This window comes from Opisthocomus hoazin, chromosome 35 (assembly GCF_030867145.1).
Source record: "Opisthocomus hoazin isolate bOpiHoa1 chromosome 35, bOpiHoa1.hap1, whole genome shotgun sequence".
NCBI classification, from domain to species: domain Eukaryota; kingdom Metazoa; phylum Chordata; class Aves; order Opisthocomiformes; family Opisthocomidae; genus Opisthocomus; species Opisthocomus hoazin.
The window spans coordinates 2,724,847-2,737,534 of NC_134448.1; the positions used below are offsets into that span (position 1 = coordinate 2,724,847).

Below are 12,688 nucleotides of genomic sequence, written 5' to 3' on the forward strand. Positions count from 1 at the left end.
CCACCCCCCACTCTGCAGGACGCCATCCCGCAACACATGCGCAAAGCCCGGCAGCGAGTGCAGTTTGTGGCGTTTATTGCTGGTGACGGTGACAAGGCAGTGGCAGGGCGAAGGCAGGGGGTCAGGCCACCCTGGGGGGGGGACAGGGGACAGCTTTGTGTCCCCCCCACCCCCACACCCCCTGCCCGGGTGCTTTAACACTGGTGGCTCAGCCCGGCCGGGCCGGTGGCTTCACATTCAGCTGGTTCCTTTAATACTGAGCAAGGCTGGTTTTGGGGGACGGGGGGGAGTGTATTTTGGGGAGCCCCCCCCCCCCCAGTCTAACACTGGCAGTGGGTTCATTTTGGGGGTAAAAAGGGGGTTTTTATGTCGCAGGCTGCGGTGACGGCGGTCGCCATCCACCCATGCGCGCGAAGCTCGAGTAATAAATAACAAAAAAGCTCAGCGCTCCCGTACCGGCAGCCCCCACCTTGAAGGGGGGGGCTAAAATAATGGGGGGGGGGTCCCCACTGCCACCCAGGCTGGCAGGAGGACCCCCCCTCCTCCCCTCGCCCTCCTGGGGTGCACACATGGGGGGGAAGGGGGTTTAGGAGAGCGAGAAGGGGGGCAGCCCCCCCCGAGCCTGAGCGATGGAGGTCATAGACCCTTGTCAATATTTCCTAATACTGTTGTTTTGGGGGGGGGGGGGCAGCATGGAGGGGGCCCCCAGGGAAGGGAGAAGGGGGCGAACAGGCACTTGAGGGCAAAATTTGGCCATTAAAATAAAATAAAAAAAAGCCGAGCAGGAGGCACTGAGCCCCGCGTCGCTCCCCTTCCCACCCACCCCTCCCCCAAAAAATCACCAGGGGGGGGGTCAGGAACCGGAGCCGGGGGTGTTTTGGGGGGGCCCCCCCATCCCTTCTCACCGAAGGCGGCGTCACCCTCGCTGTCGGGGTCCTTCCTGCTCGGCGCTGTGCAAATCAAAGGCAACTAGAGGCAAGTGCTGCTTTTTGGTCGCGCTGGCGGTGGCATCGGCACTGGTGTTGGCACTGGTGTCGGCATCGGCACCAGTATCGGCACTGGTGTCAGCATGAGCACCAGGACTGGCATCGGCACTGGTGTTGGCACTGGTATCGGCACCGGTATCGGCATCGGCACTGGTATGGGCACCAGTATCGGCATCGGTACTGCTGTTGGCATCGGCACTGCTGTTGGCATCGGCACTGGTGTCGGCATCGGCACCAGTGTTGGCCTTGTCACTGGTGTTGGCCTTGTCACTGGTGTTGGCAGCAGTAGCAGTGTCAGCATCAGCACCGGTGTTACCGGTGTCGGCATTGGCACTGGTGTCACCATCAGCACTGGTGTCACCATCAGCACCAGTACTGGCATCGGTATGTGTCGGCATCTTTCCTGGTGCTGGCATTGGCACTGGTGTCACCATTGTCACTGGTGTCGGTATCAGCACCGGTGTCGGCACTGTCACCAGTATTGGCACCGGTACCAGTGCTGGCATCGTCACTGGTGTCGCCATCGGCACCGGTGTTGGCATTGACACTGGTGTTGGCATCGTCACCAGTGTTGGCATTGTCACCAGTATTGGCACCGGTACCAGTGCTGGCATCGTCACTGGTGTTGCCATCGGCACCGGTGTTGGCATTGACACTGTGTTGGCATCGTCACCAGTGTTGGCATCGTCACCAGTGTTGGCACCAGTACCAGTGCCGGCATCGTCACTGGTGTCGCCATCGGCACCGGCGGCGGCGCCGGGCTCACAGGCAGACGTTGATCTGCTTGGCGAGCTCACGCTCCAGGTCGAGGATGAGCGCGTCGAAGTCCTTGAGGTTGAGGCAGGGGCCGAAGGGCGCCTCGGGCTCCTCACCCAGGGCGAAATCGGCCACGAAGAGGGTCCGCTGCTGGGGGGACCGCCGCCCCGGCCCCCCGCTCTCACCGTCACCGCCTGCCACCTCGTCGTAGTCGGCGTCGCCGCCTGGGCCGGGTACCAGTAGGAACTGGTGGTCGCAGACGCTCCAGTCGCCGGCGTAGCGGTTGCTGGGGGGGCTCTCCGGTCCTCGGGGACGGTGACGGGCCACCACCGCGCTCTCCAGCAGGTCCAGTCGCAGCGGTGGGCCCCGGCGGTGCGGGCAACTGGGCTGAGCCTCCTCCCAAAGCTGGGGGGCCGGGGCTGAGCGGGGGGCTGCGGAGAGAGCGGTAAAGGGGGGGGGGGGGGGGGGGGAGGGTCACCAGGAGGTTTTGTTGGGGGTTGGGAAAATGGGGGGACCAGGAATGCTGGGAATGGGGAACTCCGGCTCAGCTACTGGGAAGTCGGGGGACCCATTACTGGAGATTTGGGGGGGGCACAGAGACCAGCCAGAAATAGGGGGACCCCAAGAGAGCTGCTGGATGGGGGGGGGCTATGGACCAGCTGCCCGGAAAAATGGGGGGACCCCAGACCTTTTTCTGGAGGTGGGGGGGGGGGCCACGGTCCAGACCCTGGGAGCTGGGGGGGAGGCCCATGGCAGCAATATGGGGGTCACGGACCCCTGGAGCAGCTGCTGGGGATGGTGGCACATGGGGGGGGTCACAGATCCCCTCTGGGACTGGGGGGGGCCCCCCAAGAGCAGCCATATGGGGGTCATGGACCCCTGGAGCAGCTACTGTGACGGTGACACATGAGGGGTCACAGATCCCCTCTGGGACTGGGGGGCCCCCAAAAGAAGACATATGGGGGTCACAGGCCCCTGGAGTAGCTGCTGGGATGATGGCACGTGGGGGGGGGGTCACAGATCCCCTCTGGGACTGGGGGGGCCCCCCAAAAGCAGCCATATGAGGGTCATGGACTCCTGGAGGTCACAGACCCCTCAAGAAGCTGTTGGGGATGGTGGCACATGGAAAGCCATGGTGGGGGGGGGGTCACATATTCCCTCTGGGACTGGGGGGACCCCCAAGAGCAGCCCATATGGTGGTCATGGACCCCCGGAGAAGCTGCTGGTGACAGTGGCACATGGGGGGGGGAGGGTCACAGACCCCCAGCTCAGCTGCCACCGATGGTGGCCCAGACAGCAGCCGGGCCAAGAGCCCACCCTAGAAGAGTTGGGGTGCAGTCGTCCCCCCCCCAGCCCGCTCACCCGGCCAGGCCTGCAGCAGATAGTGCAGCACCTCGATGTGTCTCTTGAAGTCAACGGCGCTGGCGATGTCCTCGCAGTGGGCGTAGCTGCGGGTGCCGGTGCCGGAACGTCGGAGCTCCTGGTTCTGGTTGAGGAGAACGGGTCCGAAGCAGACGGCGATGTTCTGCGAGTTCATCCGGTTGAAGTCGTGGAAGGAAGCCACCAAGCTGAGGTGGTCCAGGAGCCGGGTCAACGTGGCCTGGGGGGGGGGGGGGGCAGAAGAGGTGGCCTCAGCGGGGATGTCCTCTGATGCCACCCCCTTGTCCCACCCCCCCCAAACCAGAGCCGAGGGGAACGGCCTGAATCGCCCCAGGGGATTTGGCTGCGGACGGTGCCCAGCGTCGAGTCACCCAGTGACTGCGGAGGTGGAAATTAGATATTAGGGGGATGTGAAGACCCCCCCCCCAAAAAATGCTTGGGGGGGTTCTGAGGAGGGAGGTGACACGGGGACACGTCCCATGCCACAGGTCAAGAAATAAGGACTCTGCAGCAAGTTGGGGTGGGGGGAGACCCTGGGGCTGAGCGGCAAAGGGTTCCCCCCCCCTTAATCCCTCACCGCAGCTGGGCACCCCCTTTTTGGGTGCTGGCACCCACCTTTTCGACGTCGGGCAGGCAGTCGAGCAGGGTGACAGCGTCCCGCTCTCCCGGGAGGGTGCGGGGGGGTCGCTTGGCCATGGCCTCCAGCACGACGTGGTAGAGCGTGGGGGTGATGAGCGGCGTGGGCAGCTCCCGCAGGTAATCCTTGAGGATCCCTGAGGGCGAGTGGACCGTAGCGGGGACCTGTGGTCCCATGGGGTGCGTGGGGACCTGCGGGGCACCCCCCCACCCTCCCTGAGATGAGCACCCACCCGTGATGACGTTGATGTCGGGGTAGAGCTGCTCGGAGAGCGTCACAGCCGCGCTGTCCCTCTCAAAGGCATCGCGAAGCTCTTTTTTGACGGCGGCCGAACCACAGAGCCGGTACAACCCCACCACCTGCGAACGGGGACACCGTCACGGGGGGGGGTCGGGGGGGTCTTCATCCACCGCCACAGAATCCCAGAATCCCAAATCCCAGAATCCCAGCATGGCGGGGGCTGGCAGGGCCCTCTGGGGTCCCCCAGTGCCACCCCCTGCCCAAGCAGGGTCACCCAGAGCAGGGGGCACAGCACCACGGCCAGGGGGGCTGGAATATCTCCAGAGAAGGAGACTCCACAGCCTCCCTGGGCAGCCTGGGCCAGGGCTCCGTCACCCTCAGAGGGAAGAAGTTCTTCCTCGGGTTCAGCTGGAGCTTCCTCTGCCCCAGTTTGTGCCCGTTGCCCCTTGTCCTGTCGCTGGGCACCACTGGACAGAGCTTGGCCCCGTCCTCCTGACCCCCACCCTGCAGACACTGACCGGCATTTCTAAGGTCCCCTCGCAGCCTTCTCTTCTCCAGGCTGAACAAGCCCAGCTCCCTCAGCCTCTCCTCCTAGCAGAGATGCTCCAGTCCCCTCCTCATCCTCGCAGCCCTGCGCTGGGCTCTCTCCAGCAGCTCCTCATCTTTCTTGAACTGGGGAGCCCAGCACTGGACCCAGCACTGCAGATGGGGCCTCCCCAGGGCAGAGCAGAGGGGGAGGAGAACCTCCCTGACCTGCTGCCCACGCTCCTCTTGATGCACCCCAGGATCCCGTTGCCCTTCTTGGCACCCAGGGCACGCTGCTGGCTCAGGGTCACCCTGTCGTCCCCCAGCACTGCCAGTCCCTCTCCGCAGAGCTGCTCCCAGCAGCTCAGCCCCAGCCTGTCCTGGTGCCTGGGGTTGTCCCTCCCCAGGGGCAGGACCCTGCCCTTGCCCTGGTTGAACCTCATCAGGTTCCTCTCTGCCCAGCTCTCCAGCCTGCCCAGGGCTCGCTGGATCCAGCTCAGCCTGCCGGTGCATCCACCCCTCCTCCCAGTTTGGTGTCATCAGCAAACTGGCTGAGGGTACGCTCTAACTCTTCATCCAGGTCACTGATGAAGAAGTTGAACAAGACTGGGCCCAGTACTGACCCTCAGGGACACCGCGTCTGCGTAGCCGTCACCCCAAGCACCCCGCTCACCTTCAGCCCTCGTTTCTCTATCTCAGCCACGCATTTCTGGATGAGCAGGGGAACCTTGGTGGCCGTTTTCTCCCTCTCCACCAGTTGACCCAGCTCCACACCAAAGACCCGGGGTTCCCGCTCGCCGGGATTCTCCCACTGCTCTACCAAGGTGAATTTGGAGTAGAGGACGCCGCGAGGTTGCAACCGCACCGCCAGCTGCTGGGCCCGGCAACCTGCAGAGCCGAACGGCGGCGTCAACAGGGCGCCGAGCGGCCAAACCCCGAACCGATCCCACCGCCCGGCCGTACCTCTGAAGATGTGGGGCAGGACCACGGTGCCGTGGCAGCAGAGGCGGTTGCGGCAGGTGGTGGGATCCCAGGAGAAGACGATCACCTTGAGATGCCGCGCACCCTCCAGCTCCAGGTTGAAGGTATGGTTGAGGCCGAGGAACGCCGTCTTGCAAGGCAGCAAAGCCGTGCGAGCCCGGTTGGCCGCGTCCACCTGCAAGACGCAGAAAACCTCCCGGGCTTCGGCCCGCGGCGGCTTCAGGTCCCGCACGCCGTGGAGGTGAACGCTCACCAGCCCCGAAATCTGCTGCCCGCACCGCGGCGGCGTCTCCCCGCAGCTGTAGGGACGGAAAGCGCCCACGTCCAACCCGTTTTCCCCATCCTCCGGTTCGGCACGCGCCCCGGCTTTAGCCGGCAGCTCCGGGGAATCGCCGTCGCTCAGGTAGCCGCCTTTGCCGGCCGCTTTGGCTCGCGGCAGAGCGGGCCGCGAAGCCACGCTGCTGTCGAGGTGGTAGCGGCTGATGACGTTGCTGGATTCCTTGCGGGTTTCGGAGGGCGAGGTGCCGCCCTCTTGGCCCCGGGGACGGGGGCTGCGTAGGCTCAGCTTCCTCCGCAGCTCCGGCAGCTTCTTCATCTTCATGGAGAGGCGACGGACGGTACCCGGGGACTTGACTTTGGTGAGGGAGCGGCCCTTCTTGGGGCTGGCGGGGGGCGAGGGGGTGGTCAGCCCCGTCCCCGAGCTCACGCAGGGGATCGGCATCTTCCCTGTTGGCGGGGGGGAAAGGGGTGAGCGGGTGGTTGGGGGAGTGGGGGGGTGGTACTGGGAAGACTGGGTGGGATGGGGCGGCTGGCTGGAAACTGGGGGGTGGAGGGAGGGTCCTGGGGGATGGCGTCTGGGGGACAATTCCTCGGGGGGGAAGAGGTGGGGAGTGCAGGGTCCTTGGACACTCGCCTCGGGGGGGGACAGGGAACAGGGGGTCCTGGGGACATCGTTGGGGACAGGGACTGCGGGGTCCTGGGGACATCGCTGGGGACAGGGACTGCGGGGTCCTGGGGACACTGGCCTCGGGGGGAGGACAGGGATCAGGGGGTCCTGGGGACATCCCTAGGGACACGGACCAGGGGGTCCTGGGGAAATCCTTGGGGACAGGGACCGGGGGGTCCTGGGGACACTCACTGTGGTGGGGACAGGGACCGGGAGGTCCTGGGGCCATCCTTGGGGACAGGGACCGGGGGGTCCTGGGGACACTCGCCTGGGGTGGGGACAGGGACCAGGGGGTCCTGGGGACATCCTTGGGGACAGGGACTGGGGGGTCCTGGGGACACTCACTGTGGTGGGGACAGGGACCGGGGGGTCCTGGGGCCATCCTTGGGGACAGGGACCGGGGGGTCCTGGGGACACTCGCCTCGGGGGGGACAAGGGCTAGGGGGTCCTGGGGACATCCTTGGGGACAGGGACTGGGGGGTCCTGGGGACACTCGCTGGTGGGGTGGGGCCAGGGGCCAGGGGGTCCTGGGGACATCGCTGGGGACAGGGACTGGGGGGTTTGAAGGACACTGTCCAGGGAGACTGGGACGGGACAGGAACCGCTGGCCTGGGGACAGCGAAGGAACAGGGACGATGGGCTCGGGATGATGCTGCGCTGGGGGAAGGGGACACTGGGGACAGGGACCATGGAGTCTGGGGATCACAGGGTCCAGGAAAACCTCATGGGGTGGATGGTGGAAGGACAAAGACTGCAGGGTCCTGCGGGCGCAGATGGGACCATGGGGGCCGGGGGACCCTCTCCTGAGGGGGGGGTGGTGACAGGAGGACAGGGGCAGTGGGGGACCAGGGCCCACCATTGTCCCCCCTCTTCCCAACCAGTAGCCGCGTGCCGCCCCTCACCGCAGGCCTGGGTCCTGCTGGCTCCCGGCTCCTCTCCTCGGCCGGCGGCGGGCAGTGCCGGAGCCGTGCTGCTGCGAGGTCCAGGACCTTCCGCCGTCCCCAGACCGCCTCGGCTGGGGTCTTCCCTCCCCGTTTTCGGGGGGGACTCCCCACCACGACCGCTCTCGCCGTCGCGGCTCCCTCTGCTCCACATCTTCCGGGAATTCCCAAGCTGGGGGTCCTCATCTTCGGGGATGGGATTGTACCAGATCTCACCCTCGCTGCCGGCAGCGCCGGAATCCGCTTCAGCTCCGCCGCCCGGCTCATCTGGCGCCGGTCCCTTCACCGAAGACAGCACCCAGTGCCGGCTGCTCCGCTCCAAGCTCTGCAGGTAGGCACCATGCCCGGGGCTCCTACCGGGACCACCAAGCTCCCCGGAGCCGTTCACCACCTCGACTTCCTCCGCCGGCTCCACGTCCTCCTCGCCGGGCGGCTCGACGCCGGGTCGGGGGTTGCTGGCGGCAGGGTCCGGTTCTCCGGCATCCACCGGATCTGGGGAGGATTTCGGAGGTTTCTCGTCGCGGCCGCCGCATGAGAAACGGGCCCAGTTCTGCTTGCGGGATGCCACCGGCTCCGCCGACGCCGCCTCGGGGTCTGCCGGAGAGTCGGGGCTCGGCGGGGGATGCTCTGCCGGAGGGAAGGAAAAAAACCGGGCTCAGCACCCCCGAAACGCCAACGGGGAGCTCACCGGGCCACGGGGACCACTCTGTCACCCCCACCCCAGGACATGGGGACCTCTCTCTCGCCCCCCTCCACCCACTATCCCACCAAGCCACCCACCACCCTCACCCCAAATCCGTCGCCGGCCCGGATGGGGTTCCCGGTGCCGGCTCTGCCGGGGCGGCGGGCGGACGCCAAGCGGGATTTCCGGTTGTTTACGGCTGCCGGACCCGCGACCGCGCTCCCGCCGCCCCGGTGCTGGCTGGGGGGGGCCCAGTAAAGTTGGGGGGGGGGGCACAGCCGGACCCCTCTGCACCCTGACGCGGAAGGGGGTGGCTGTGCCCGTGTCCCCTGGCTCTGTACCCGTCTCCACAACCCCCCAGTTCACATACACACTGAGGGGCGGTCCCCCCCATTTCATTTCCCCCTCCCCATTTCATTTCCCCCTTCCCATTTCATTTCATTTCCCCCTCCCCATTTCATTTTCCCCTCCCCATTTCATTTCATTTCCCCCTCCCCATTTCATTTCCCCCCCAATTCATTTCATTTCCCCCTACCCATTTCATTCCCTCCCCCCCAATTCATTTTCCCCCCAATCCATTTCCCCCTCCCCATTTCATTCCCCCCCAATTCATTTCCCCCTCCACAATTCATTTCCCCCCCATTTCATTCCCCCCCAATTCATTCCCCCCTCCCCATTTCATTTCCCCCCCAATTCATTTCCCCCTCCCCAATTCATTTCCCCCTCCCCAATTCATTCCCCCCTCCCCATTTCATTTCCCCCCCCAATTCATTTCCCCCTCCCCAATTCATTTCCCCCTCCCCAATTCATTCCCCCCTCCCCATTTCATTTCCCCCCCCAATTCATTCCCCCCTCCCCAATTCATTTCCCCCTTCCCATTTCATTTCCCTCTCCCCATTTCATTTCCCCTTCCCCATTTCATTCCCCCCCAAATTAATTTCCCCCCCTAGTTGTCTGCATCCCTCCAACTTGTGCACCCCAATCTCCTCTGCACCCCTCTGCCTTGTGCACCCCGAGTCTCCCCCACCTTGTGCACCCCAATCGCCCTGCACCCAGGGTGCCCCCCCTCCCATGGCACCGCACGGACCCCCAGGATCCCCCCCCCCCCCCATGATGCCACGGTCTCTGGACAGCCCCAGAGATGTGGGGTGGGGGCAGGAGGGACTCGGAGTGGGGGGGACCTCCCAATTCCTGTAGGGCACAGAGGGAGTTGGGGTGATGGGGGGGGCCCTTTCTTGGGGGGCAGGAGAGGAAATGGGGGTGGGGGGGGGAACAGGACCCCAGGGTGATGGGGGGGGGTCCCTTCTTTAGGGTACAGGACCCCGGGGTGATGGAGGACCCTTCCTGGGGGGGTTGGAGGGACCCCAGGGTGATGGGGGGGGTCCCTTCTTTGGGGTACAGGACCCCGGGGTAATGGAGGACCCTTCCTGGGGGGGTTGGAGGGACCCCAGGGTGATGGGGGGGTCCCTTCTTTGGGGTACAGGACCCCGGGGTGATGGGAGACCCTTCCTGGGGGGGTTGGAGGGACCCCAGGATGATGGGGGGGGTCCCTTCTTTGGGGTACAGGACCTCGGGGTGATGGGAGACCTTTCCTGGGGGGGTCCTTTCCTTTGTTGGGGGGGTTGGAGGGACCCCAGGGTGATGGGGGGGGTCCCTTCTTTAGGGTACAGGACCCCGGGGTGATGGAGGACCCTTCCTGGGGGGGCTGGAGGGACCCCAGGGTGATGGGGGGGTCCCTTCTTTGGGGTACAGGACCCCGGGGTGATGGGGGACCCTTTCTGGGGGGGTTGGAGGGACCCCAGGGTGATGGGGGGGTCCCTTCTTTGGGGTACAGGACTCCGGGGTGATGGGGTACCCGTTCTGGGGGGGGGTCCTTTCCTTGGGGGGTGGTTGGAGGGACCCCAGGGTGATGAAGGGGACCATTCCTCGGGGGGTAGGGTCCCTTCCTGGGGGGTTTAGGAGGGACCCCAGGGTGACAGGGGACCCTTATTTGAGGGGGTCCCTTCCTTGGGGGGAACAGGACCCCAGGGTGATGGGGGGGGCAGAACAGTGGGGTGATGGGGGGGTCCCCTTCCTTGGGGGGAACAGGACCCAGGGTGATGGGGTTCCCTTCCCTGGGGGGCAAAATGGACCCCAGGGTGATGGGGGGGGTTCTTTATTTGGGATACAGGACCCCAGGGTGATGGGGGACCCTTCCTGGGAGGGTCCTTTCCTGGGGGGTTGGACACAGGAGGGACCCAGGGTGATGGAGACCTTTCCTGGGGGGCTCTCTTCCTGGGGGGTGGGACAGGAGGGACCCCGGGGGATGGAGGACCCTTCCTGGGGGTACACCTTCCTGGGGGGGGGGGGACACAGGAGGGACCTCAGGGTGATGGAGGACCCTTCCTGGGGGGATCCCTTCCTGGGGGGGGGGGGGACACAGGAGGGACCTCAGGGTGATGGAGGACCCTTCCTGGGGGGATCCCTTCCTGGGGGGGGACAGGAGGGACCCCGGGTGACGGAGGACCCTTTCTGGGGGACGGGACGGGACAGGACATGGGGGACCCCAGGGTGACGGAGGACCCTTCCTGGGGGGATCCCTTCCTGGGGGGGGGACAGTAGGGACGCCAGGGTGATGGAGGACCCTTTCTGAGGGGTGGGTGTCCTTTCCTGGGGGGGTCCCTTCCTCGGGGTGGGGACAGGAGGGACCCAGTGTGATGGAGGACCCTTCCTGGGGGGTACCTTCCTGGGGGGGGGTCCCTTCCTCGGGGTGGGGACAGGAGGGACCCAGTGTGATGGAGGACCCTTTCTGGGGGACGCGACGGGACAGGACAGGGGGGACGCCAGGGTGATGGAGGGCCCTTTCTGGGGAGGGCGAATTGTCACTTCCTGGGGGTGTCCCTTCCTGGGGGGGGGACAGGAGGGACCTAGGGTGACGGGGGACCCTTCCCGGGGGGGAGGTGTCCCTTCCTCGGGGGGGGGGGGGGGGGGGTCCGTACCTCTGTCCTTGGCGTCCGGCTTCTTCCCGCGCGGGCGGTCGCGGCCCCTCAGCCGGGAGAAGGTCCGCCGCAGCAGCGGCTCCGCCATCGTCCCCCCCCCCCCCCTACCCCTCACACCCCCCCCACCTCCACCCTTCCCGCTCCCCTCGGTCCGTCCAGCTCCCCTCAACCCGCCCGAGCCCCCTCAGCCCGTCTAAGTCCCCTCAGCCCGGATCGGTCGTCTTAAAACTTCCTCCCCCCCCGCCCCCCCCCCAAGCTCTCCTCAGCGCGGCGACGCCGCCATCCCGCGGCGCGAATTCCTGGGATGCCGCCGGCAGCGCTGCCGGGAGCTGTAGTCCGGAACCAAGGCTAAAACCCCCCACAACCAACACCGAAACCCCCCCCCCGGGATCGGGGGGACCCCTCTGCAGCGGGACGGACCCCTCCCGAAGCGGCCACAGCCCCCTAAAGAGAGGGAAACCTCCCGGATTCCCCCCCCCCCGGCCCGGGCCCCCGGCCACAGAGTGAGGGGATGGGGGGGGGCGTGTATCTGGGGAGGGTCTGGAGGGTATTGGGGGGGTCTGGAAGGTATTCGGAGTGGTCTGAAGGGGTATATGGGGTCTGGGGAGTATTTGGGGGGGGGGGGGGATTGGGGGTATTTGGGTTCCTGGAGGAGGATTTTGGGGGGCTGGGGGGTATTTGGGGGAGCCTGAGGGGTATTTGGGGGGGGTCTGGAAGGTATTTAAGGGTGTCTGAGGGGGTTCTCGGGGGTGTCTGGGGGGTCCTGAGAGGTATTCGGGGGGTCTGAAGGGGTATATGGGGTCTGGGGAGTATTTGGGGGGGTCTGGGGAGTATTTGGGGGGCTCTGGGGGTGTTAGGGGGAGCTCGGGGGGGTATTTGGGGGTCTAGAGGGGATTTAGGGGGGTCTGAGGAGTGTTTAAGGGGTCTGGATGGTATTTGGGCGGTTCCTGGAGGGCATTTGGGGGGTTCTTGGGGGTATTTGGGGGGTCCTGAAGGGTATTCGGGGGGTCTGAAGGGTTATATGGGGTCTGGGGAGTATTTGGGGGGGTGTCTGGGGGTATTTGGTGGTCTGGAGTAGGATTTCGGGGGGCTGGGGAGGTTTGGGGGAGCCTGAGGGGTATTTGGGGGTCTAGAGGGGGATTTAGGGGGATCTGGGTGGTATTTAAGGGGGTCTGAGGGGTATTTGGGGGGTCCTAGGGGGTATTTGGGGTCTGAGGAGTATTTGGAGGTGTGTCTGGGGGTATTTGGTGGTCTGGAGTAGGATTTACGGGAGCCTGGGGGCTGTTTTGGGGAGCTCTGGGAGGTATTTGGGGGTCTAGAGGGGGATTTAGGGGGGTCTGGGTGGTACTTAAGGGGGTCTGAGGTGTGTTTGGGGGGATTCTGGGGCTATTTAGGGGTCTAGGGGGTATTTAGAGGGTCCTAAGTGGTATTTGGGGTCTGCAGAGAATTTAGGGAGGGTTTGGGGGTCTGGAGGAGGATTTATGGGTGTCTGGGGGATATGTGGGGGAGCCCTGGGAGGTATTTGGGGGTCTAGAGGGGAATTTAGAGGGGTCTAGGGGCATTTAAGGGGGTCTGAAGTCTGTTTGGGGGGGTCCTTGGGGGTATTTGGAGGGTCCTAGGGTGTATTTGGGGTCTG

The 12,688-nt window shown here is 65.4% G+C and overlaps 1 protein-coding gene across 2 annotated transcripts; it reads right to left on the reverse strand.

Moving 5' to 3' along the window:
- Positions 1 to 53: 53 nt before the first annotated feature.
- On the reverse strand, positions 54 to 11,140 carry SYDE1 (synapse defective Rho GTPase activating protein 1). 2 transcript variants are annotated; one of them, XM_075446009.1, is made up of 8 exons: positions 11,053 to 11,140; positions 7,354 to 8,019; positions 5,488 to 6,231; positions 5,198 to 5,412; positions 3,992 to 4,118; positions 3,738 to 3,895; positions 3,136 to 3,342; positions 54 to 2,173 (listed from the first exon to the last, which is right to left on the reverse strand). In XM_075446009.1, the coding sequence occupies exons 1-8, from the start codon at positions 11,138 to 11,140 to the stop codon at positions 917 to 919; spliced, it is 3,462 nt and encodes a 1,153-aa protein (XP_075302124.1). In that variant the 3' UTR covers positions 54 to 916. The 2 variants fall into 2 exon arrangements, with proteins under 2 accessions (XP_075302124.1, XP_075302125.1); XM_075446010.1 differs by having other exon boundaries at positions 1,664 to 2,173; positions 3,105 to 3,342.
- Between the last annotated feature and the right edge of the window lie 1,548 nt (positions 11,141 to 12,688).

Excerpts from the sequence above, each read along its gene's own strand:
- SYDE1 (XM_075446009.1), bottom strand. The coding sequence starts at position 11,140 with ATGGCGGAGCCGCTGCTGCGGCGGACCTTCTCCCGGCTGAGGGGCCGC. Across the intron at positions 6,232-7,353 it reads CAGCAGGACCCAGGCCTGCG|GGAAGATGCCGATCCCCTGC; the intron begins GTGAGGGGCGGC and ends CCCCGCCAACAG. Across the intron at positions 2,174-3,135 it reads ACTTCAAGAGACACATCGAG|CCCCCCGCTCAGCCCCGGCC; the intron begins GTGCTGCACTAT and ends CTCTCTCCGCAG.